Source organism: Homarus americanus, unplaced genomic scaffold, assembly GCF_018991925.1.
Source record: "Homarus americanus isolate GMGI-L3 unplaced genomic scaffold, GMGI_Hamer_2.0 scaffold45698, whole genome shotgun sequence".
NCBI classification, from domain to species: Eukaryota; Metazoa; Arthropoda; class Malacostraca; order Decapoda; family Nephropidae; genus Homarus; species Homarus americanus.
The window spans coordinates 13622792-13646743 of NW_024735554.1; the positions used below are offsets into that span (position 1 = coordinate 13622792).

At 46.2% G+C, this 23952-nt stretch overlaps 5 protein-coding genes across 5 annotated transcripts; all 5 read left to right on the forward strand.

Moving 5' to 3' along the window:
- Positions 1–793: 793 nt before the first annotated feature.
- On the forward strand, positions 794–1252 carry LOC121871355 (saposin-like protein 11). The gene has a single exon (XM_042373573.1). It carries the CDS (start codon positions 794–796, stop codon positions 1250–1252), a length of 459 nt encoding a protein of 152 aa, XP_042229507.1.
- Positions 1253–1258: 6 nt separating this feature from the next.
- Positions 1259–1921, forward strand: LOC121871356 (keratin-associated protein 10-4-like). Its single transcript, XM_042373574.1, has one exon. It carries the CDS (start codon positions 1259–1261, stop codon positions 1919–1921), a length of 663 nt encoding a protein of 220 aa, XP_042229508.1.
- A 27-nt stretch (positions 1922–1948) lies between these two features.
- Positions 1949–6813, forward strand: LOC121871357 (keratin-associated protein 10-4-like). Its single transcript, XM_042373575.1, has 6 exons — positions 1949–2086; positions 4296–4877; positions 4968–5157; positions 5367–5523; positions 5903–6499; positions 6552–6813. Exons 1-6 carry the CDS (start codon positions 1949–1951, stop codon positions 6811–6813), a joined length of 1926 nt encoding a protein of 641 aa, XP_042229509.1.
- A 180-nt stretch (positions 6814–6993) lies between these two features.
- On the forward strand, positions 6994–12556 carry LOC121871358. The gene is made up of 8 exons (XM_042373577.1): positions 6994–7885; positions 7993–8146; positions 8574–9478; positions 9697–9813; positions 9992–10174; positions 10502–10656; positions 10803–11085; positions 11370–12556. Exons 1-8 carry the CDS (start codon positions 6994–6996, stop codon positions 12554–12556), a joined length of 3876 nt encoding a protein of 1291 aa, XP_042229511.1.
- An 8271-nt stretch (positions 12557–20827) lies between these two features.
- On the forward strand, positions 20828–22237 carry LOC121871359 (zinc finger BED domain-containing protein 5-like). The gene is made up of 2 exons (XM_042373578.1): positions 20828–20963; positions 21288–22237. The coding sequence occupies exons 1-2, from the start codon at positions 20828–20830 to the stop codon at positions 22235–22237; spliced, it is 1086 nt and encodes a 361-aa protein (XP_042229512.1).
- Positions 22238–23952: the final 1715 nt, after the last annotated feature.

Sequence of the window (23952 nt, forward strand, 5' to 3'; positions counted from 1 at the left end):
GCCAAGAATGTTCTGGGAACTGAGACGAACTGTTGGAAAGTAATTACTGTAGGGTAGTTTTGACGGCACCTCTTTATCTCTGCCAGCAGCCACACCTGATATTACTCTCCCTGGCGGTGTAATTTAGAACTCTCGATCACTTTGACACAAAATAACTGTTGAACAAGAACAACTTCACACGGTGACCGGCATTACTGCGAACAACTACATATAACGAAAACTTCATTATCCAAAGTTTTCGCCAACAAACGAAAAAAAATGAAAAAAAATGAAAAAATCACCACCAGAACCCCGGAAGCGGTACACGGGAACAAGTTACGGTTAATTTAAACTTTTACAGGAGAAATTGATGGCTGTGGCGGCCATCTTGAATTTAAAGAAATATGCCAAAAGCGTTTAAAGGTTTAATCCATTTGAACCACTGAACTGATAAATCACATTACACGGATCACCTGAAAAATCTCCACTCAGCTTATTTCACCTCAAGATTAACCACCCTAACACTATTGAGGTTAGGTTAGGTTAAGTTAGGTTAGGTTAGGAGAAGTGAAGTAAATTGAAGTGAGTTGAAGTTAGCGTTTGATTGGTTAATCTTGAGGTTGAAATAAGCTGGGGTGGAGATTTTTCAGGTGATAAAATTATGTATAAATTTCGTGTGGATGAATCAACGTTCTTCAATGTTTGATTGTTATTACTGCAGTGTTACAGTCAGTCTTACGCGGACCAGATGACTAGAAAATTGTGGTACTGTATTATACGAGAGGGAGTGTTGACCCCCAAATGTTGATCCCAAATGTTGACCCCAAGGGTTAACCGCAAATGTCGACCCCAAATGTTGACTCCAAGTGTTAACCTCAAGTGTTGCCACCAAGTGTTGTCCCCAAGTGTTGCCACCAAGTATTGTCTCCAAGTGTTGTCCCCAAGTGTTGTCCCCAAGTGTTGTCCCCAAGTGTTGTCCCCAAGTGTTGTCCCCAAGTGTTGTCCCCAAGTGTTGTCCCCAAGTGTTGTCCCCAAGTATTGTCCCCAAGTATTGTCCCCAAGTATTGTCCCCAAGTGTTGTCCCAAGTGTTGTCCCAAGTATTGTCCCAAGTATTGTCCCCAAATGTCCCCAAGTATTGTCCAGTGTTTTCACCAAATATTGTCCCCAAATGTTGTCCAAGTGTTGACCCCTGATGTGATCCCAAAGTGTTGTCCAAGTATTTATTCCAAGTGCTCACAGTGTGTCCCAAGTGTCTTCCCCAAGTGTTGCTAAGTGATAATGTCCCAAGTTTCAGTTTGTCAGTGTGCCCAATTGTCCCAAGTGTTGTCCCCAAGTGTTGATACAGTGTTGTCCCAAGTGTTGATCCAAAGTGTTGTCCCCAAGTGTCCTGATGTTGTCCCAGTATTGTCCCAAGTGTTGTCCCAAGTGTTGTCCCAAGTGTTGTCCCCAAGTATTGTCCCCAAGTGTGCCCCAAGTGTTGTCCCAAGTGTTATTCTTCTTGGTCCCAAGTGTTGTCCCAAGTGTTGTCCTGATATTGTCCCAAGTGTTGTCCCAAGTGTTCTGATGTTGTCCCCAAGTGTTGTCCCCAAGTGTTGTCCTGATGTTGTCCAAGTGTTGTCCCAAAAGTGTTGTCCCAAGTATTGTCCCCAAGTGTTGATAAGTTTGTCCAGGTATTTGTCCCAAATATCAGTGTTTGTCTGCGTATTGTCCCCAACTGTTGTCCCAAGTGTGTCTGGGAGTGTGTCCAAGTGTTGTCCCAAGTATTGTCCCAAATGTGTCCCAAGTGTTGTCCCAAGAGTGTTGTCCCAAGTGTGTCTAGTGTGTCCCAAGTGTTGTCCCCAAGTGTTGTCCCAAGTGTGTCCCAAGTGTTGCCCAAGTGTTGTCCCAAGTGTTGTCCCAGTATTGTCTGATGTTGTCTACAAGTATTGTCCCAAGTGTTGATACAGTGTTGTCCCAAGTATTGTCACAATGTTGTCCCCAAGTGTTGTCCCAAGTGTTGATACAGGTGTTACAAGTATTGTCCCCAAGTGTTGTCTAGTGTTGTCCCAAGTGTTGTCTGATATTTGTCCAAGTGTTGTCCAAAGTGTTGTCCAAGTGTTGTCCCAAGTTTGTCCCCAAGTGTTGTCCCAAGTGTTGTCCCCAAGTGTTGTCCCAAGTGTTGTCTCAAGTGTTGTCCCCAAGTGTTGTCTAGAGTGTTGTCCCCCAGTGTTGTCCGTGTTGTCCCAAGTATTGTCCCAAATGTGTGTCCCCAAGTGTTGTCCCCCAAGTGTTGTCCCAGTATTGTCCCAGTGTGTCCCCAAATGTCTGTGTTGTCCCCAAGTGTTGTCCCAAGTATTGTCTAGTGTTGTCCCAAGTGTTGCTTCAAGTATTGTCCCCAAAGTGTTGTCCCCAATTGTCCCCAAGTGCCCTAAGTGTTGTCCCCAAGTGTTTAAGTGTTGTCCCCAAGTGTTGTCCCCAAGTGTTCCCAAGTGTTGTCCCCAGTGTTGTCCCCAAGTGGCCTTTAAGTGTTGATACAAGTGTTTGAAGTGTTATACAGTGTTTGCTTTAAGTGCGATCAAGTGTTTGCCCCAAGTATTTGTCCCAAGTGTTGTCCCCAGAGTGTTCAAGTGCCTTTAGATGTTGTCCCCAAGTGTTGTCTAGTGTTGTCCCCAAGTGTTGTCCCCAAGTGTTGATCCAAGTGTTGCTTCAAGTGTGTCCCCAAGTGTTGTCTGAAGTATTGTCTGATGTTCCCAGGTGTTGTCCCCAGTGTTGTCAAGTATTGTCTGAAGTGTTGATACAGTGTTGCTTTAAGTGTTGTCCCCAAGTGTGTCACAGAGTGTTGTCCCAAGTGTCCCTTTAAGTGTTGTCCAGAGTGTTGTTGCAAGTGTTGATACATGTGTTGATACAGAGTGTTGATACAAGGTGTTCACAGGTATTGTTGTCAAGTGTTTAGGTGTTCGTGATACAAGTGTTTGATACAAGTGTTTGTCCCCAAGTGTTGATACAGGTGTTGATGCAAGTGTTGATACAGGTATTTGATACAGAGTGTTGTCTGAAGTGTTGATACAAGTGTTGTCCCAAGTGTTGATGCAGTGTGTCACAGAGTGTTGTCTGGTGTTGATACAGAGTGTTGATACAAGTGTTGTACAGTGTTGATACAGAGTGTTGTCTAAGTGTTGATACAGGTGTTGATACAGGTGTTGTCTGAGTGTTGTCTAAGTGGTGATACAGGTGTTTGATCCAAGTGTTGTCTAGTGTTGATACAGTGTTTGTCTAGAGTGTTGTCCCCAAGTGTATTTGTCCCCAGGTGTTGTCCCCAAGTGTTGATGCAGGTGATACAAGTGTTGTCTGAGTGTTTGATACAGAGTGTTGTCCGCAAGTGTTGTCACAGAGTGTTGATACAGGTGTTTGTCTGGTGGTGTCTGAGTGTTGTCCCCAGAGTGTTGATACAGTGTTGATACAGGTGTTCTGAGTGTTGATACAGAGTGTTCACAAGTGTTGATACAGGTGTTTGATACGAAAGTGTTGATACAGGTGTTTGATGCAGAGTGTTGATACTGATGTTGTCACAAGTGTTGATACAGAGTGTTGTCACAGGTGTTCACAGAGTGTTGTCTGAGTGTTGTCTGAGTGTTGTCCAAGTGTTGTCCCCAGGTGTTGATCTGAGTATTGTCTGGAATATTGTCCCCAGGTGTGTCTAGGTGTTGATACAGGTGTTGTCCTGGTGTTGTCCAGGTGTTCTAGTGTTGATGCAGAGTGTTGTCTGGTGTTGTCTGAGTGTTGTTCTAAGTGTTTGATGCAAGTGTTGATCTGAGTGTTGATACAGGTGTTGATACAGAGTGTTGCAAGTATTGTACCCAAGTGTTGTCACAAGTGTTGATACAGAGTGTTGATACTGAGTGTTGTCCCCAGAGTGTTGATACAGTGTTGATACAAGTGTTGTCACAGAGTGTGTCCAGAGTGTGATACAGAGTGTTGTCCCAAGTGTTGTCTGTTGTCCCAAGTATTGTCCCCAAGTGTTGTCTGAGTGTTTGTCAAGTGTTGTCTGAGTGTTGTCCAGAGTGTTGATACAGAGTGTTGTCTCAAATGTGTCCCCAAGTGATACAGTGTCCCAAGTGTTGATACAAGTATTGATCCAAGTGTTTGATACAAGTGTTGTCCCAGAGTGTTCTGAAGTGTTGACACAGGTGTTGTCTGCAAGTGTTGTCCCAAGTGTTGTCCCCAGGTGTTTGATACAGTGTTGATACAGGTGTTTGAAGTATTGTCCCCGTGTTGATACTAGATGTTGTCCCCAAGTGTGCTCTAGGTGTTGTCTGATGTTGTCTGGTGTGTCCAGAGTGTTGTCCCCAGTGTTGATACTAAGTGTTGTCCCCAAGTGTTGATGCAAGTATTGTCTCCAAGTATTGTCCCCAAGTGTTTGTCCCAAGTATTGTCAAGTGTTGTCCCCAAGTGTTGTCTGAGTGTTGTCCCCAAGTGTGTCCCCAAGTGTTGTCCCCAAGTGTTGTCCCCAAGTGTTGTCCCAAGTGTTGTCCCAAGTATTGTCCCCAAGTGTTGTCCCAAGTGTGTCCCCAAGTGTTGTCTCAAGTGTTGTCCCCAAGTGTTGTCCCAAGTGTTGTCATATATTGTCTCCAAGTGTTGTCCCCAAGTGTTGTCTGATATTGTCCCCAAGTGTTGTCCCCAAGTGTTGTTCCCCAGTATTGTCCCCAAGTATGTGTCCCCAAGTGTTGTCCCCAGTATTGTCCCCAAGTGTTGTCCCCAAGTGTTATCTCAAGTGTTGTCCCCAAGTGTTATATTGTCCCCAAGTGTTGTCCCCAATATTGTCCCCAAGTATTGTCCCCCAAGTGTTGTCCCCAAGTATTGTCCAAGTGTTGTCCCCAAGTATTGTCCCCCAAGTGTTGTCCCCAAGTATTGTCCCCAAGTATTGTCCCCAAGTGTTGTCCCCAAGTATTGTCCCCAAGTGTTGTCCCCATTGTGTCCCCCAAGTGTTTGCTAGAATTGTGTCCCCAAGTATTGCCCCCCTATTGTCCCAAGTGTTGATCCAAGTGTTGTCGTCCCCAAGTATTGTCCCCAAGTCATTTGTCCCCAAGTGTGTCCCCAAGTGTTGCTCCAAGTGTTGTCTAGTGTTGCCCATGTGTTGTCCAAGTGTTGTCCAATGTTGCTAAGTGTTGTCCCCAAGTATTCTAAAGTGTTGTCCCCATGTATTTATCCCAATGTTTGTCCCAGTGTTTAAGTCATTGTCCCCAAGTGTGTCCCAAGTGTTGTCCCCAAGCATTGTCTAAGTGTTGTTGTCCTGATGTTGTCCCAAGTGTTGTCCCCAAGTATTGTCTCAAGTGTTGTCCCCAAGTTTGTCCCCAAGTGTTGTCCCCAAGTATTGTCCCAAGTATTGTCCCCAAGTATTGTCCCCTAGGTGTCCCCAAGTGTTGTCCCCAAGTATTGTACAAGTATTGTGTCCCCCAAGTGTTGTCCCCAAGTGTTGTACAGGTGTTGTCCCCAAGTGTTGTCCCCATGTTGTCTAAGTGTTGTCCCCAAGTGTTGTCTGATTGTCCCAAAGTGTTGTCCCCATGGCTAGTGTTATTCAAATGTGTCTCAAGTGTTGTCTAGTATTGTCCCCCCAAGTGTTTCGTGTCAGTGTTGTCCAAGTATTGTCCCCAGAGTGTTGTCCCAAGTGTTGTCCCCAAGTATTGTCAAGTATTGCCCCATGTGTGTCTGAAGTGTTGATCCAAGTGTTGCTCTAAGTGTTGTCCAAGTATTGTACACTAAGTGTTGTCCCCAAGTGTTGTCACCAAGTGTTGTCTCGAGTGTTGTCCCCCAGTATTGTCCCCAAGTGTTGCCCCCAAGTGTTGTCCCCAAGTGTTGTCACCAAGTATTGTCCCCAGTGTTGTCCCCAAGTGTTGTCAGTATTGCTTTATGTATTGTCTGATGTCCCTAAGTGTTGTCCCCAAGTGTTGTCCTGGTGTTTATACGCAAGTATTGTCCCCAAAGTGTTATCCAAGTGTTGTCCCCAAGTATTGTCCCCAAGTGTTGTCCCCAAGTATTGTCCCCAAGTGTTGTCCCCCAAGTATTGTCCCCAAATGTGTCCCCAAGTATTGTCCCCCAAGTGTTGTCTAGGGTTGTACAATGTTGTCCCCAAGTGTTGTCCCCAAGTGTGTCCCCAAGTGTTGTCCCCATGTACAAGTGTTGTCTAAGTGTGTCCCCAATGTGTCCCCAAGTATTGTCCCCAAATGTGTCAAGGGTTGTCCCCAAGTGTTGTCCCCAAGTGTTGTCCCCATGTATTGTCCCCAAGTGTTGTCCCCAAGTATTGTCCCCAAGTATTGTCCCAAATGTTGTCCCCAAGGGTTGTCCCCAAGTGTTGTCCAAGTATTGTCCCAAGTGTTGTCTGTATTGTCCCAAGTGTTGCCCCAAGTGTTGTCCCCCAGGTTTGTCCCCAAGTGTGTCCCCGTGTGTCCCCAAGTATTGTCCCGATATTGTCCCAAGTGTGTCCCAAGTATTGTCCCAAGTGTTGTCCAATGTGTCTAGTGTTGTCCCCAAGTATTGTCCCAAGTATTGTCCCAGTGTCTTTAAGTGTTTAAGTATTGTCCCCGTGTGTCCCAAGTATTGTCCCAAGTGTTGTCACCAAGTGTTGTCCCCCAAGTGTTGTCCCCAAGTGTTGTCCCCAAGTGTTGTCCCCAGTAGTGTTGTCTGAAATGTGTCACAAGTTGTCCCCAAGTGTTGTCCCCCAAGTGTTGCCCCCATGTGTCCCCAAATGTGTCCCCAAGTGTTGTCCCCAAGTGTTGTCCCCAAGTATTGTCCCAAGTATTGTCACCGTGTGTCCCCAAGTGTTGTCTGCAAGTGTTGTCCCCAAGTGTTGTCCCTGAGTGTTGTACAGTGTTGTCAGTGTTGTCTCAAGTGTTGCTCCAAGTATTGTCCCCAAGTATTGTCCCCAAGTGTTGTCCCCAGTGTTGTCCCCAAGTATTGTCCCCAAGTGTTGTCCCCAAGTGTTGTCAAGCCCATGTGTCTAGTGTTGTCCCCTGATTGTCCCCAAGTGTTGTCCCCAAATGTGTCCCCAAGTGTTGTCCCCCAAGTGTTGTCCCCCAAGTGTTTCCAAGTGTTGTCCCCAAGTGTTGTCCCCAAGTGTTGTCCCCAAGTATTGTCCAAGTATTGTCCCCAAGTATTGTCCCCAAGTATTGTCCCAAGTGTTGTCCCCAAGTGTTGTCCCCAAGTATTGTCCCAAGTGTTGTCCCCAAGTATTTGCCCTAGTATTGTCCCAAAGTATTGTCCCAAGTATTGTCCCAAGTGTTGTCAAGTGTTGTCCCAAGTGTTGCCCCATGTGTTGTCCAAGTATTGATACAAGTGTTGCTAGTGTTGTCCCAGTATTTAAGTGTTGTCCCAAGTATTGTCCCAGTCTTGTGTTGTCCCAAGTGTTGTCCCCAAGTATTTCCAAGTGTTGTCCCAAGTGTTGTCCCAAGTGTTGTCTGATGTTGTCCCAAGTGTTGCCCCATGTATTGTCCCAAGTGTTGTCTAAGTGTGTCCCAAGTGTTGTCCCCAAGTGTTGTCCCAAGTGTTGCCCCATGTATTGTCCCAAGTATTGTCCCAAGTGTTGTCCCCAAGTGTTGTCCCAAGTGTTGTCTAAGTATTGTCCAAGTATTGTCCCAAGAGTATTGTCACCAAGTGTTGTCACCAAGTGTTGTCCCCAAGTGTTGTCCCCAAGTGGTCCCCAAGTGTTGTCCCAAGTGTTGTCCCAAGTATTGTCCCAAGTATTGTCCCCAAGTGTTGTCCCCAAGTATTGTCCCAAGTGTTGTCCCCAAGTGTTGTCCCAAGTGTTCTCCATGTATTGTCCCAGTGTTGACCCCAAGTGTTGTCACCAAATGTTGTCCCAAGCGTTGTCCCAAGTATTGTCAAGTGTGTCCCAAGTATTGTCCCAAGTATTGTCACCAAGTGTTGTCCCAAGTATTGTCTAAATGTGTCCCAAGTATTGTCCCTCGTATTGTCTCCAAGTGTTGTCCCAAGTATTGTCCAAGTGTTGTCTAAGTATTGTCTAAAGTATTGTCTGCCAGGTATTGTCCCAAGTGTTGTCCCAAGTGTTGTCCCAAGTGTTGTCCCAAGTATTGTCCATGTCCTAAGTATTGTCACCAAGTGTTGTCCCAAATGTGTCCCCAAGTGTTGTCCCAAGTGTTGTCACCAAGTATTGTCACCAAGTATTGTCACCAAGTATTGTCCTAAGTGTTGTCCACCAAGTATTGTCCCCAAGTGTTGTCCCAAGTATTGTCACCAAGTATTGTCATAAGTATTGTCCCAAGTGTTGTCCCAAGTATTGTCCCAAGTATTGTCCCAAGTGTTGTTCCCAAGTATTGTCCCAAGTATTGTCTGTTGTCCCCAAGTGTTGTCCCAAGTATTGTCCCAAGTATTGTCACCAAGTATTGTCACCAAGTATTGTCTGTATTGTCACCAAGTGTTGTCCCCAAGTATTGTCTGCAATTGTCTATATTGTCCAAGTATTGTCCCAAGTATTGTCACCAAGTGTTGTCCACCAAGTATTGTCCCAAGTATTGTCACCAAGTATTGTCCCCAAGTATTGTCCCAAGTATTGTCACCAAGTATTGTCACCAAGTATTGTCCCCAAATTATTGTCCCCAAGTATTGTCCCAAGTATTGTCACCAAGTGTTTGTCTGTCCACCAAGTGTGTCACCAAGTGTTGTCCCAAGTGTGTCACCAAGTGTTGTCCCAAGTATTGTCTAAGTGTTGTCCCAAGTATTGTCCCAAGTATTGTCCCAAGTGTGTCACCAAGTGTTGTCCCAAGTATTGTCCCAAGTATTGTCCAAGTATTGTCACCAAGTATTGTCCCAAGTGTTGTACAGAGTATTGTCCCAAGTGTTGTCCCAAGTATTGTCCCAAGTATTGTCCCAAGTATTGTCCCAAGTGTTGTCACCAAGTATTGTCACCAAGTATTGTCCCCAAGTGTTGTCACCAAGTGTTGTCCCCAAGTATTGTCCCAAGTATTGTCACCAAGTATTGTCACCAAGTGTTGTCCACAAGTATTGTCACCAAGTTGTCACAAGTGTTGTCCACCAGTATTGTCCAAGTATTGTCATCAAGTGTTGTCCTGATGTTGTCCCAAAGTATTGTCACAAGTGTTGTCCCCAAGTGTTGTCCCCAAGTATTGTCCCAAGTATTGTCCCCAAGTGTTGTCACAAGTATTGTCCCCAAGTGTGTCACCAGTATTGTCACCAAGTATTGTCACCAAGTGTTGTCCCAAGTATTTGTACAAGTGTTGTCCCAAGTATTGTCCCCAAGTGTTGTCCCCAGTATTGTCCCAAGTGTTGTCCCAAGTATTGTCCCAAGTATTGTCCCCAAGTATTGTCACAAGTGTCACCAAGTATTGTCCCAAGTGTTGTCCCCAGTATTGTCCCCAAGTGTGTCCCCAAGTATTGTCCCCAAGTATTGTCATTGTCACCAAGTGTTGTCCCAAGTATTGTCCCAAGTGTTGTCCCAAGTGTGTCCCAAGTATTCTGCCAAGTATTGTCCCCAAGTGTTGTCACCAAGTATTGTCTAAGTATTGTCACCAAGTATATTGTCACCAAGTGTGTCACAAGTATTGTCACCAAGTGTTGTCACCAAGTTGTCCAAGTGTTGTCTAAGTATTGTCTGAAGTATTGTCCTAGTATTGTCACCAAGTGTTGTCACCAAGTATTGTCCAGGTGTTGTCTCAAGTATTGTCACAAGTATTGTCCAAGTATTGTCCCCAAGTATTGTCCCCAAGTATTGTCACCAAGTGTGTCACCAAGTGTTGTCACAAGTATTGTCCCCAAGTATTGTCCCCAAGTATTGTCTAATGTTGTCCCCAAGTGTGTCCCCAATTGTCTGATATTGTCCCCAAGTATGTCCCCAGTATTGTCACCAAGTGTTGTCCCAAGTATTGTCCCCAAGTATTGTCCCCAAATGTGTCTGAAGTATTGTCCCCAAGTATTGTCACCAAGTGTTGTCACCAAGTATTGTCACCAAGTATTGTCACCAGTGTTGTCACCAAGTATTGTCACCCAAGTATTGTCCCCAAGTGTTGTCACCAAGTATTGTCACCAGTCAAGTGTTGTCACCAAGTATTGTCACCAATGTGTCTCCAAGTGTTGTCACCAATGTTGTCACCAAGTATTGTCACCAAGTATTGTCACCGATATTATCCAAGTGTCACCAAGTGTTGTCACCAAATGTGTCACCAAATGTGTCACCAAGTGTATCAAGTATTGTCTAATGTTGTCTAATTGTCACCAAGTATTGTCATACCGAATGTTGTCACCAAGTGTTGTCTGCAGTGTTGTCCCCAGAGTATTGTCACCAAGTGTTGTCCCCAAGTATTGTCACAAGTGTATCAAGTGTTGTCATAGTATTGTCCCCAAGTGTTGTCCCCAAGTGTGTCACCAGTGTTGTCACCAAGTGTTGTCACCAAGTATTGTTAGAGTATTGTCTGAGTGTTGTCACCAAGTATTGTCTAGTATTGTCCCCAAGTATTGTCCCCAAGTTTGTCTGGTTGTCACAAGTGTTCAATTGTCACCAAGTGTTGTCACCAGTATTGTCACCAAATGTGTCCATGTTGTCACCAAGTATTGTCCCAAATGTGTCACCAGTGTTGTCACCAAGTATTGTCCCTAGTATTGTCACCAAGTGTTGTCACCAAGTATTGTCACCAAGTATTGTCACCGTGTATGCCAAGTGTTGTCACCAAGTATTGTCACCAGAGTATTGTCTAGAGTATTGTCCGCAGTGTTGTCCCAAGTATTGTCTAGAGTATTGTCCCCAGAGTGTTGTCAAGTGTTGTCCCCAAGTGTCACCAAGTGTTGTCCCCAAATTGTCACAAGTATTGTCCCCAAGTGTGTCCCCAAGTGTTGTCCAAGTGTTGTCCTAAGTGTTGTCACCAAGTATTGTCACCGTGTGTCCCCAAGTATTGTCACCAAGTATTGTCCCCAAGTATTGTCCCCAAAGTGTGTCACCAAGTGTTGTCACCAAGTATTTGTCACCAAATGTGTCCCAAATGTGTCCCCAAGTATTGTCACCAAGTATTGTCCCAAGTATTGTCACCAAGTATTGTCACCAAGTATTGTCACCGTGTGTCACAAGTGTTGTCACCAAGTATTGTCACCAAATGTGTCTCGAAGTATTGTCACCAAGTGTTGTCTGAAGTGTTGTCTCAGAGTATTGTCACCAAGTGTTGTCACCAAGTATTGTCACCAAGTGTTGTCACAAGTGTTGTCTGAAGTATTGTCCAGAGTGTTCTAAGTATTGTCACCAAGTGTTGTCACAGAGTATTGTCTGGAGTATTGTCATAAGTATTGTCCCCAAGTGTTATCCCCAAGTATTGTCCCCAAGTATTGTCACCAAGTATTGTCTGAATATTGTCACCAAGTGTTGTCCCAAGTTTGTCTTGATTATTGTCCCAAGTATTGTCACCAAGTATTGTCGTGGTCACCAATATTGTCCCAAGTATTGTCCCCAAGTATTGTCACCAAGTATTGTCCCCAAGTATTGTCACAAGTATTGTCCCGAGTGTTGTCCCCAAGTGTTGTCCCAATGTATCACCAAGTATTGTCACCAAGTGTTGTCCTAAATTGTCACCAAGTATTGTCACCAAGTATTGTCACCAATCACCAAGTGTTGTCACCAATATTGTCACCAAGTGTTGTCCCCAAGTGTTGTCACAAGTATGTCACCAAGTATTGTCACCAAGTATCACGTATTGTCTCAAGCATCACCAAGTGTTGTCCCAATATTGTCACCAAAGTATTGTCCCCAAGTATTGTCCCAAGTGTTGTCCTGAGTTTGTCACCAAGTATTGTCCCCAAGTATTGTCACCAAATTGTCCCAAGTATTGTCCCCAGAAATTGTCTCACCAAGTATTGTCCCCAAGTGTTGTCCACAGAAGTGTGTCCGATGTTGTCCCCAGTATTGTCCCCAAGTATTGTCACAAATGTGTCACCAAGTGTTGTCACCAGTGTTGTCACCAAGTATTGTCCCCAAGTATTGTCCAAGTATTGTCCCCAAGTGTCAATGTGTCCAAGTGTGTCCCAAGTATTGTCCCAAGTATTGTCCCAAATGTCCCCAAGTATTGTCCCCAAATATTGTCACCAAGTATTGTCACCAGTATTGTCACCAAGTGTTGTCCTGAGTGTGTCCCCAAGTATTGTCCCCAATATTGTCCCAAGTATTGTCCCCAAAGTATTGTCACCAAGTATTGTCACCAATATTGTCACCAAGTGTTGTCCCCCAATGTCTATGTCCCCAATGTTGTCACCAAGTGTTGTCCCCATGTATTGCCCCATGTTTGCCCCCAAGTGTTGTACCCAAGTGTTGACCCCAAGTATTGTCCCCAAGCATTGTCCCAAGTGTTGTCCCCATGTGTGCCCCAAGTGTTGCCCCAAGTGTTGAAAGTGTTGTCCCCATGTGTTGCCCCAAGTGTTGTCCCCATATGTGCCCCCCAAGTGTTGTACCCAAGTGTTGACCCCAAGTGTTGTCCCCAAGTGTTGTCCCCAAGTGTTGTCCCCAAGTATTGTCCCCAAGTGTTATCCCCAAGTATTGCCCCCAAGTGTTGTCCCCATGTATTGCCCCCAAGTGTTGTACCCAAGTGTTGACCCCAAGTGTTGCCCCAACAAGTATTGCACATCATCTTGAAATGTAAGTCTATTTATTCATCCCTCTGTACACTGAGAGTTTCTGAGAGCTCAATTGCCTTCACTTAACAAAAGCCTTTTGTCGTAAGTCCAGCAATAGTCATGAATATCCACTTAGGAGTGAGTCGAGGACCTTGGTGACGCTTATAGAACTGTTTCCTCTTCCTGCGCATCTCTCAAGGTTTTAAATCTGTAAACCAACATGTTTCCACTTCTCTTTAGGTCTCCTTGGGATTCTTCTGGACTGTGCCTTGTTTTGGTCCTGGATGGTCCTTGTCGTCTCAGGTATGGTAATGTCTAGATGGTCTACATGTCCTCTTACCATAGTGACATAATCAATATAAACCAATGTAGTGGTGGTGTCTCCTGTCCGGTATAAACAGCAGTGGTGACAAATCTCCCCCTTGTCTTACTCAAATAACTACATCGAACCATTATTACGTGTTCTTCTAATCCACATGCTGCTGCTCATTCATAAACGTCAAACAGACTTCGTTATCACTCTCAGTAAAGGCTTTGAAGACTCCATATTCTGCGCCATTCAGCTCCCTCCACAGGTTTCCACACGGCGCCCTATCAAAAGGTTTCTTTAAATAGATGAATACGATTATCTGCCCTTCATCCCACTCCCAGGATTTTTCTATCAACATTCTCATAGTGAATACCAAGTCCATTGTTTGTCTTCCCGGTAGGAACCTATAATACCATTCACCCAGTCCCTGCTCTAACACTTCCTCTCAAATGATGTTCCAAAATTCGTCCAAATACCTTTTCTGCGTGAAATAATAATAATAATACTCTATCATTCCAGCACACCGTTCTATAGCATTTTATAAATATTGGATGTATTACAAATCTTGCTTACTCTCCCGGTACTTCAAACATTCTCGAAGATCTTTGCCAGAGATATAAACATGGCATCTCCGCCCTCTAAGTTATTCAGATGGTAACTCTTCACTCCAGCTGCTTTTCCATTATACAGTCCTCTTAGTGCATCGGACACCTCGAGAGCTGTGATAACCTCGAGTATATTAACTGAGGAATGATCAGTCCATCTATCTCTTGTAGTGGTGGAGTTGGTCATCTTTAATGTTATGACTATTCTCTACTTCCCTTCTCTTACGATACTCTACACTAACTTTTACGATACTCTACACTAACTTTCACGGTACTTTACTCGAACTTTACGATACTCTACACAACTTTACACTAACTTTTTGCTATTCATAAATTCTTCCTCTCGCTCTTTTTTCAACCCGTCCCAAAACTCTGCCTTTACTATCAGTGTTTATACTGTATATTAACATCACCTCCAGCTTCTCAGACTCTCCTCGGTTCAGGTGTTGTAGAGTTACTTCATAATGTGAAATACTTCTCCTTCCTTAACTTCCAAATCCACCAGGGCCACGATGCTACCACACCCGGTCTTACTGGTGGCTTGACGGGCCACGATGCTACCACACCCGGTCTTACTGGTGGCTTGACGGGCCACGATGCTACCACACCCGGTCTTACTGGTGGCTTGACGGGCCACGATGTTACCACACCCGGTCTTACTGGTGGCTTGACGGGCCATGATGCTACCACACGGTCTTACTGGTGGCTTGACGGGCCACGATGCTACCACACCCGGTCTTACTGGTGGCTTGACGGGCCACGATGCAACCACACCCGGTCTTACTGGTGGCTTGACGGGCCACGATGTTACCACACCCGGTCTTACTGGTGGCTTGACGGGCTGCTACCACACCCGGTCTTACTGGTGGCTTGACGGGCCACGATGCTACCACACCCGGTCTTACTGGTGGCTTGACGGGCCATGATGCTACCACACCCGGTCTTACTGGTGGCTTGACGGGCCACGATGTTACCACACCGGTCTTACTGGTGGCGACGGGCCATGATGCTACCACACCGGTCTTACTGGTGGCTTGACGGGCCATGATGCTACCACACCGGTCTTACTGGTGGCTTGACGGGCCACGATGCTACCACATGGTCTTACTGGTGGCTTGACGGGCCATGATGCTACCACACCGGTCTTACTGGTGGCTTGACGGTCCCCGATGCTACCACACCCGGTCTTACTGGTGGCTTGACGGGCCACGATGGTCTTACTGGTGGCTTGACGGGCCATGATGCTACCACCCGGTCTTACTGGTGGCTTGACGGTCCCCGATGCTACCACACCCGGTCTTACTGGTGGCTTGACGGTCCCCGATGCTACCACACCCGCGGTGGCTTGACGGTCCCCGATGCTACCACACCCGGTCTTACTGGTGGCTTGACGGATGATGCTTCTTACTGGTGGCTTGACGGTCCCCGATGCTACCACACCGGTCTTACTGGTGGCTTGACGGTCCCCGATGCTACCACACCCGGTCTTACTGGTGGCTTGACGGGCCATGATGCTACCGGTCTTACTGGTGGCGACGGTCCCCGATGCTACCACACCGGTCTTACTGGTGGCTTGACGGTCCCCGATGCTACCACACCCGGTCTTACTGGTGGCTTGACGGGCGATGCAACCACACCCGGTCTTACTGGTGGCTTGACGGGCCATGATGCTACCACACCCGGTCTTACTGGTGATGCTACCACACCGGTCTTACTGGTGGCTTGACGGGCGATGCAACCACACCGGTCTTACTGGTGGCTTGACGGGCCACGATGCAGGTCTTACTGGTGGCTGATGCTACCACACCCGGTCTTACTGGTGGCTTGACGGGCCATGATGCTACCACACCCGGTCTTACTGGTGGCTTGACGGTCCCCGATGCTACCCGGTCTTACTGGTGGCTTGACGGGCCACGATGCAACCACACCCGGTCTTACTGGTGGCTTGACGGGCTATGATGCTACCACACCCGGTCTTACTGGTGGCTTGACGGGCAACGATGCAACCACACCCGGTCTTACTGGTGGCTTGACGGGCCACGATGCTACGACACCCGGTCTTACTGTTGGTTTGACTGGGGCCATGATGCTACCACACCCGGTCTTACTGGTGGCTTGACGGGCCACGATGCTACCACACCCGGTCTTACTGGTGACTTGACGGGCCATAATGCTACCACGGTCTTACTGGTGGCTTGACGGGCCACGATGCTACCACACCCGGTCTTACTGGTGGCTTGACGGGCCATAATGCTACCACACCCGGCCATACTGGTGGCTGCATGGGAGATGATATTACCAGACCCGGCCACACAGGTGACTGGACGGGTCATAATACTACCAGACCCGGCCACACAAGTGACTGGACGGGCAATAATGCTACCAGGCACGGCCTCGAACGGGCCATGATGCCACCAGGCCCGGCCACGAAAGGCCCATGATGCTACCAGGCCCGGCCATGAAAGGGCCATGATGCTATCAGGCCAGGCCACGAACGGGTCTTGAAGCTACTAGGCCCGGCCACGAACGGGCCATGATGCTATTAGGCACGGCCACGAGCGGGCCATGATGCTACCAGGCCCGGCCACAAATGGGCCATGATGCTACCAGGCCCGGCCACGAACGGAACTTGATGCTACCAGGCCCGGCCACGAACGGGCCATGATGCTATCAGGCGCGGCCACGAGCGGGCCATGATGCTACCAGGCCCGGCCACGAACGGAACTTGATGCTACCAGGACCGGCCATAAACGGGCCATGATGCTACCAGGACCGGCCATGAACGGGCCATGATCCTACTATCACCATTCCGTGATAAAATAAAATTTTATAAAATTTTCCAGAAATATACTGAACATCATCAAATACAAATCCTAAAATTTTGCTCTTTAGCTGAATAATGCCTCAAATATGTATCTGCATAACTCAACCATCCATCATGTTACCTGTCCATCACTCCTCACACCATCCCTTCACATCTCCGTAACACTGCTTCCCACCACCATCATCACTACAATAATAATAATAATAATAATAATAATAATATTAATAATAATAATAATAATAATAATAATAATAATAATAATAATAATAATAATAATAATAATAATAATAATAATAATAATAATAATAATAATAATAATAATAATAATAATAATAATAAATCGTTGTTGTTTTGTTTTTTTTTTATTTATTGGGCACTCCCTACATCCTTGTGTAAGGTGAAGCGCAGAAGCGTTTACAGTGCCCAACAGGGAAGCATGCTAAGTTCATGCATGCCTTTATGTCTCATGAGTTAAGGGCGTAGAAGCCTGAAGAGTCAAGGGCATAGAAGCCTGAAGAGTCAATGGTTTATGTCATCAAGTTATTGGATGCTCCAACAACTTGTCCCTGAATACTAATTCGCAACTTTCGACTTACACCAGGTACCTACTTTAGTGCTAGGTGAACAGGGACTAATGGGGGCTAGGAAGTCTGTCCAAACAACTTCCACCGGCCGGGAATCGAACCCGTGACATCTCGCTTGCGAAAGCAAGAGCGGTACCACTCTACCACCAGCACCCCCGTTGTTGTTGTGTTTCGTTGTTCATAGAAAAATAAAAATCAACCGTTTTGTACAAATTATTGAAGATACGAGAATACATCATGTGTGTGTGTGTGTGTGTGTGTGTGTGTGTGTGTGTGTGTGTGAATGTATTTGTTTGTGTATGTGTGTAATTGTCAGCATGCTCAACTCGCAAGCGAGGGGATCCGGGTTCGATCCCGGGCAGGGTGGAACTATGGCCAAGTTTCTTTACGCCATTTACCTCTGTCTACCCAGCAGTAATTAGGGACCTGGATGTTAATCGATTTGCGGATCGTGTTCCAGGGTAATGGTTAGCCAGTGCAGTTGGCGAGTTGTCCGGTCTTCTCGGACTATTCCTTGACACTGGGTCATGCAGCTCGTAAACTTAGGGTGTGGCTGCTGTGTTGGCGACAGCTTCTACACCTTAAACAAATTCACGCCTAAGTGGCCCGAGGGCCGACCATCCTCGTTACACGAGGGACATCCATTATGTGTATCTGTGTGTATGTATGTGTGTATGTATGTGCGTGTGTATTTAAGTGTATGTGTGTATATGTGTATGTGTTTGTAATCTATATATATAAAACAAAGAAGTATGTCTGTGTGTTTGTTTGTGTGTTTGTGTGTGTGTGTGTGTGTCCGCACGAGAATCTCGGAAACTACTTTACCGATCTGTAGTGATGATGGATGGTGTTATATGTAGTGATGATGGATGGTGTTATATGTAGTGATGATGGATGGTGTTATATGTAGTGATGATGGATGGTGTTATATGTAGTGATGATGGATGGTGTTATATGTAATGATGATGGATGATGTTATATGTAATGATGATGGATGGTGTTATATGTAATGATGATGGATGATGTTATATGTAATGATGATGGATGATGTTATATGTAGTGATGATGGGTGGTGTTATATGTAGTGATGATTTGACAATAAAATAATAACAGTTTAATGCTAAAAAAAATATACTTTACTGTACCGTTGTAGTGGAACTTACATACACCGTTAATGAACTATTGATGGAAGAAGAAGTTTTGGGGACTGAACAGTGAGACAATGTGGAGCCTCCCGGTGGGTGGCGTCCTACCGTGGCCTAGCGGATGAGCCCGGAGGGCGGCGATTCTGCTAGTAATAATACTAATAATAATAATTAACGGTTTATTGAAAAGTTCTGCAGTCGGAAGGTTGAAAATATACTTTGGACAAAAATGACTTATTACATACAAAGACATGGGGTGGCTGGGTCGTTTAACAAAAGCTTTCATTACTGAAAGAAGAAGGAACATGTGCATGACGTGTGTGTATATATACATGTGTGTGTGTGTGTGTGTGTGTGTGTGTGTGTGTATGTGTGCGTTTGTGTATGTTTTGTGTATGTGTGTGCGTATGTGTGTGTGTGTGTGTGTGTGTGTGTGTGTGTGTGTGTGTGTGTGTGTGTGTGAATGTGTGGATGTGTGCATGTGCGTATGTGTGCACATAGGGTAGTGTAATGCATCTAGTGTGGCAGCATTATGTTAGTGTTAAGGTGCAGGAACTGTTTGCTTCCTCTCGCTTTCAGCTACCTCGTGGCGAACAGGGAAGCAACCTTGCGGAAGTCTTCCCTGCCAGGACACAGCCTCCTCGCCATCAAGACTCCTGCTGGGCCTCTTCGTGGCAACACACGGTAACTGGGTGCCTTGCGGCCCCAGGCTAGATCAGCAGGGAATCTCAGAGCAGCAGTGGGCCCCAGAGGGACGGCGCATAGGCCCACCGGCATTATCGGCACGCGTTGGCACATAACAACCACAGCCCCGCTGCCTTGCGGATTAACCTTGGTAGGTACAAGGCTATGGGAGTAAACCCCGAACGAAAAATCTGAGATGGAGCCCTGCATCAGGCAGACATGCTTACAAAGCTCCAGTAAGACCATAACCATAGAATAGGAGGATCAGGTGAACAACATGGGAACCCAACGACTACACCAGCGGATGAAGGCAATGCAAGATAGACAGGCTATTAAGGCGAAACCCAACAAAGTGGGCTATCGGCAGGCCATTGCAACTCTCTCTCTCCCCAGGTGTTGTAGCTACCTGCACCACTGGATCAGGAAAAGGTGTGGTTGCAGCCTGTGCTACTGCCTCACCACATTAATCAAATCATATGCAGCCATCATCCGGCTCATCATATTTTCCATCATCATGAGAACCCCTAAACCCCCAAAAGTCCTATGGCGACAGACAAGTGGCAGCAGTTCAATCCATGAGCGGATTGCGACTGAGCAGCCCTTTCTAGGAGCCACTCTGCTCACCCCACATGGGGGAGGGGACTAGAAAAGGTGCCCTAAACATAGCCTGCCTAAAAAAACTCTGACTGGGCAACCGCCCCCAGTAAGGTCATCCTAATGCGGTCGAAAACATAATCACAATAACAGACCAAAGCAAAAATAAAACTATACAACCTCTTATGGTCGCTGCATGGAATTTCTGGACCCTTCTGGGTACTGACACAAATGAGCGTCCTGATCGAAGAACCGCCTTTGTGGCAAAAGAGCTGGCCAGGTATAACATCGACACAGCAGCCGTTAGTGAGTCCCGGCTCTCAGACGATGGTCGACTCACAGAACAGGGGTCTGGCTTATTTCTTCTGGACGGGTAAGCCTGCTGCGGAGAGGAACTGTATTTACGGAGTTGGTTTTGCCATCCGCTAATCCATTTTACATGGGCTAACTGAAATTCCTATTGGGATCAACGAGCGCCTTATGGCGCTCCGAGTCCCAATGATCCCAGTGCATCTGCCTCAACACTGGATGCAGAGGATGACATCAAGGAGGCCTTTTATGAGGACCTTGACAGAGTGCTAACCTCTATCCCCAGAGAAGATAACGTTGTGCTTCTAGGTGAATTCAATGCCAGGGTTAGCAGAGATGCTGACATATGTAAGTGAACCAAAGAGAGAAACAAAGTAGCCAAGTGTAATCCCAACGGCCTATTCCTCCTCGGCAAGTGTGCTGAACACAGCCTCACTATCACCAACACCTTGTTTAGGCAGGCTAACAAGTTCAAGGGTTCTTGGCAAAAAACCCACGATCCAAACACTGGCATCTCATTGACTACATCATTGTCAGTGAAAGAAATAGCCGAGATATCCTCATCGCCCGAGCCATGCGTGGCTCAGACCACTGTGACACAGATCATCGGCTTGTCAGAGCCAAAGTTTCCCTTCATGTCGCCTCAAAACGGCAAAGACTGACAATCCTCCAGAAGAGACGTTAACACTATACGATTGAAGGATCAAGTGGTAGCACATGCTTCCAGAGAGCAGCTCAACAATGGGCTGATAAACAACCCAACAACAAACGACCAAAATTGCAGTGCCGAATGGGGTCCCATCAATGCTGTCATCACAAAAATTTTCAACGACACTCTCGGCCAGATGAGAAAAAAAATGGATTGGTTTGATGAAAACAACTGGAAATTAGAAGTACTAGTCCGGGGGTTCCCAAACCTGGGGTCGCGACCCCAAATGGGGTCGGAAGGCTCATTAGGTAGGGTCGCAAAGAGGTCATGGGGTCGGTGGGGTCGCTGGGGTCCTTTGGGTCTGCCAGCTCAGGTCACATGGGGAGAGGATGGGTGGAGTAACTGACCAGTCCCTCCCACTCTCCCACCACTAACCTAGAACAGTTGAGCTGTGCAGGGTGGGGCCGGTCGGTGACTGTCAGGCCAGGTGACAGGTCGCAACCTATGATGATTTGATCTTGCCGACACTTGCCAAGCTTCGGCAAGATGCCGCAAGATCAAAGGTTGCGACCTATAGGTACCTGGCCTGATACGGTCACCGACCCAGGCCAGGAAACAGGTCGCAACCTTTGCTCTTGCCGACGCTTGTGGATTATCTTCAGCCTCACCAGTTTAATCCTTAGTAAGGACAATCCTTACTATCAGTAGGTTAGTGCTATGCCAGTGGACCTGCACTGAGTCTGACAAACTGACCGGCCACGGCCTGCTTTGTGACACTAAAATTAATTTGCAATATCAGATGAAGGCCAACTCAGCGCTACTTGATTTATTAAGCAAATTTAATTTTGTCATGGTATTTTGTATGCATTCACTTTGTCGTGTATTTTAATTTGTATGCGTATTACCAATTATTTGCTTGTTATAAGCACACTGTATTTTATCTTAATTATCTTAAGTGTTTGTAAAATTGAAATATTTTTAGTACTATATGCAATATATTTTCCAGGCATTATGGATAGGTTTTTGAAGACATCATCGGAGCCAGCCACCAAGAAACGGAAACGCTCTATCAATCTATCATTCCTCGACAAGTATGGTGTAGCTGACGTCAGTGGTAAAGGGGTTTGTGTTATGTGTTCTAAAGAGCTTGCTGAGGAATCTTTGAAGCCGAACAAACTACAGAGACACATGGAAACTCACACAAATGTTGCTGTATTTTCAGAAGAGGCTCGTAAAAGAATTTTACATCATTGTCATAAAACTCTAACCAAGTCTCAGTCAATTTTAAGCAGAGCACTATCTCACAAGGAGAGGATGGAAATGTTCTCATATAAGACAGCTTTTCTCATTGCTCAGCAAAAACGTCCACTCACGGAGGGTGAGGCTATCATAAACCCAACTTTAAGGAACTTTTGCGAAGTATTTGAGGGTGAACCATTTGCCAAAAAGATAACTGAAGCTGTTGATGATGCTACTCTGAGTAATAACACAATGACAAGACGCTTCCAGTGTCTTGCAGCAGACCTGAAAGAGCAAATTTTGGAAGACTTCAGAAATTCTCCACGGATAGCCCTGGCAGTGGACGAGTCAACTGATATTACATCACAGCCGCAGCTTCTGACCTTCGGAAGATTTCTTAAGGAATCTTCAGTAGCTGAGGAACTGCTTGCTTGTATTTCACTTGAAACTACAACACGAGGCGAGGATATTTTCAGTGCTATAGATAAGTTCTTCGCTGAAAACAACTTGGAATGGAGTAAGGTAACTGAATGCAGCATGGATGGTGCCCCATCAATGATGGGCAAGAACATTGGATTGCGTGGAATTTTATCAAGAAAACATCCTCACATTAAAACAAACCACTGTATCATCCATCGCCAGAGTCTGGCATCAAAAGACATGTCTCAGAGCTTCTCTGATGTGATGCAGGTAGTCATTGCAGCTGTCAATACATGAAGGCTAAGGACATGAATTCCAGCATGTTCAACCAGTTGTGCATTGCTGAAAATTGTAATCACCACACACTGCTGATGCATACTGCTGTCAGGTGGCTGTCACGGGGAAAAACCTTGGAAAGGGTTTTCCTCCTTCGCAGTGAACTGGCATCCTTCCTGCAAGATCAGGGTCATAAGAATACTTCAGTGAAATGATTTGGGGTCGCACTGGATAGTTGACAACACTGGATGGGGTCGTGCTAGAAAAAGCTTAGGGTTGTTATGCCAGTTATTGAGAGCAGCATGTTTACTATTGACTAGTTACAGTAACTAGTCAATAGTAAACGTGCTGCTCTCACTAACTGGCATAACAACCCTAAGTTTCGAACCAAAGCTGATACCTTCAAGAAGAAAGCGGCGGCCCAGCGTGAACTTCGCAATCTAAAGAACGACTGGTTTAAAAATAAAGCATGTGAAATGCAAAAAACTTGCAGATCGACACAAGATGCGCGAATTTTTAACTTCCACCAAAACGTTCTTTGGGCCAATCACTCATGGCGCCGCCCCCATCCCCTCATCCAATGGTAACTCACTAATTATAGACGAAGAAGGCATCTTTCAGCACTGGAAAGACCACTATCATTCGCTGCTCAACCGAAACACCGGTGTGGATGTCTTGACTACCCAGCAGGACTTTCAGCATCCAGAGCTGACCCACCCCAGCTATCCTCCATCCCTGGATGAAGTATCTGCTGCCATCAAGCAGATGAAGAATAACAAAGCCGAGGTGCATAAGGCAGGAGGACCTCTGCTTACCAGCAGTCTCCACTCTCTCCTGGAGAATATATGGGAAAAGGAGGAAATCCCCCAAGCTCTTAGAGACACCTCCATTGTCAATATTTATAAGAACAAATGAGACCGGTCAGACTGTGGCAACTACCGCGGGATCTCGCTGTTCTCCGTAGTTGGCAAGATTATCGCCGGAGTCCTCCTAAACAGACTTCTTCCTGGGGCGGAAAACTTCCTCTCAGAATCTCCATGTGGCTTTAGACCATCACGTGGCACCACTGACATGATCTTTGCTGCCCGCCAGACACACGAAAAGAGCAGAGATCAGCGTCGTGACCTGTACATGGTCTTCATCGACCTAACCAAGGCATTTGACTCGGTCAACAGGGAAGCCCTAGTGGACCCTCAGCCGTTTTGGCTGCCCACCAAAATTCATAGTCATTGTGAGGCAACTCCACGATGGCATGAACGGCAGTGTCCTGTTCAATGGCACCCAGTCTGAGTTCTTCCTCATCCAAACGGGAGTAAAACCAGGATGTGTACTGGCACCAACTCTTTTTTCCATTTTTTTGGCTGCATTCCTTACTCGTGCCAGTACCAATTTAGCCGACTGTGTGGACATCTAGTATCGGATTAAGGATCTTTTCAACATAAGACGACTCCAGGCAGGAACAAAGGTGTTGGCAGCTTCCATTACTGAACTTCAGTATGCAGACGACCTCACCCTTGTTGCTCACTCTGAATGCGACCTACAGGAGATCCTGAACACCTACGCAGATGTGTATGTACACTTCGGCCTTGAGCTGAATGTACAGTCGGCCACAAGAATATGTATACAACTACGTCGTGCTGAGACAAAAAATATTTGGCAACACCGTCCTGGTTCAGCTACACCTCCACCATCCACCCAGCTTAACGTACTGCCCTCTCTAATGTTAACCACTTTCG

Coding starts and splice junctions, on each gene's coding strand:
- LOC121871357 (XM_042373575.1), top strand. CDS start 1,949: ATGTTGTCCCCAAGTGTTGTCCCAAGTGTTGATACAGGTGTTACAAGT. Junction 5,158..5,366: donor TTCTAAAGTGTTGTCCCCAT/GTATTTATCCCA, acceptor ATTGTCCCCTAG/GTGTCCCCAAGTGTTGTCCC. Junction 6,500..6,551: donor GTCCCCAAGTATTGTCCCAA/GTATTGTCCCAG, acceptor GTGTGTCCCAAG/TATTGTCCCAAGTGTTGTCA.
- LOC121871358 (XM_042373577.1), top strand. CDS start 6,994: ATGTGTCCCCAAGTGTTGTCCCCCAAGTGTTGTCCCCCAAGTGTTTCC. Junction 9,814..9,991: donor TTGTCTGATATTGTCCCCAA/GTATGTCCCCAG, acceptor ATTGTCCCCAAG/TGTTGTCACCAAGTATTGTC. Junction 10,657..10,802: donor ATGCCAAGTGTTGTCACCAA/GTATTGTCACCA, acceptor ATTGTCCCCAAG/TGTGTCCCCAAGTGTTGTCC.
- LOC121871355 (XM_042373573.1), top strand. CDS start 794: ATGTTGACCCCAAGGGTTAACCGCAAATGTCGACCCCAAATGTTGACT.
- LOC121871359 (XM_042373578.1), top strand. CDS start 20,828: ATGCCGCAAGATCAAAGGTTGCGACCTATAGGTACCTGGCCTGATACG. Junction 20,964..21,287: donor CCTCACCAGTTTAATCCTTA/GTAAGGACAATC, acceptor TATATTTTCCAG/GCATTATGGATAGGTTTTTG.
- LOC121871356 (XM_042373574.1), top strand. CDS start 1,259: ATGTCCCAAGTTTCAGTTTGTCAGTGTGCCCAATTGTCCCAAGTGTTG.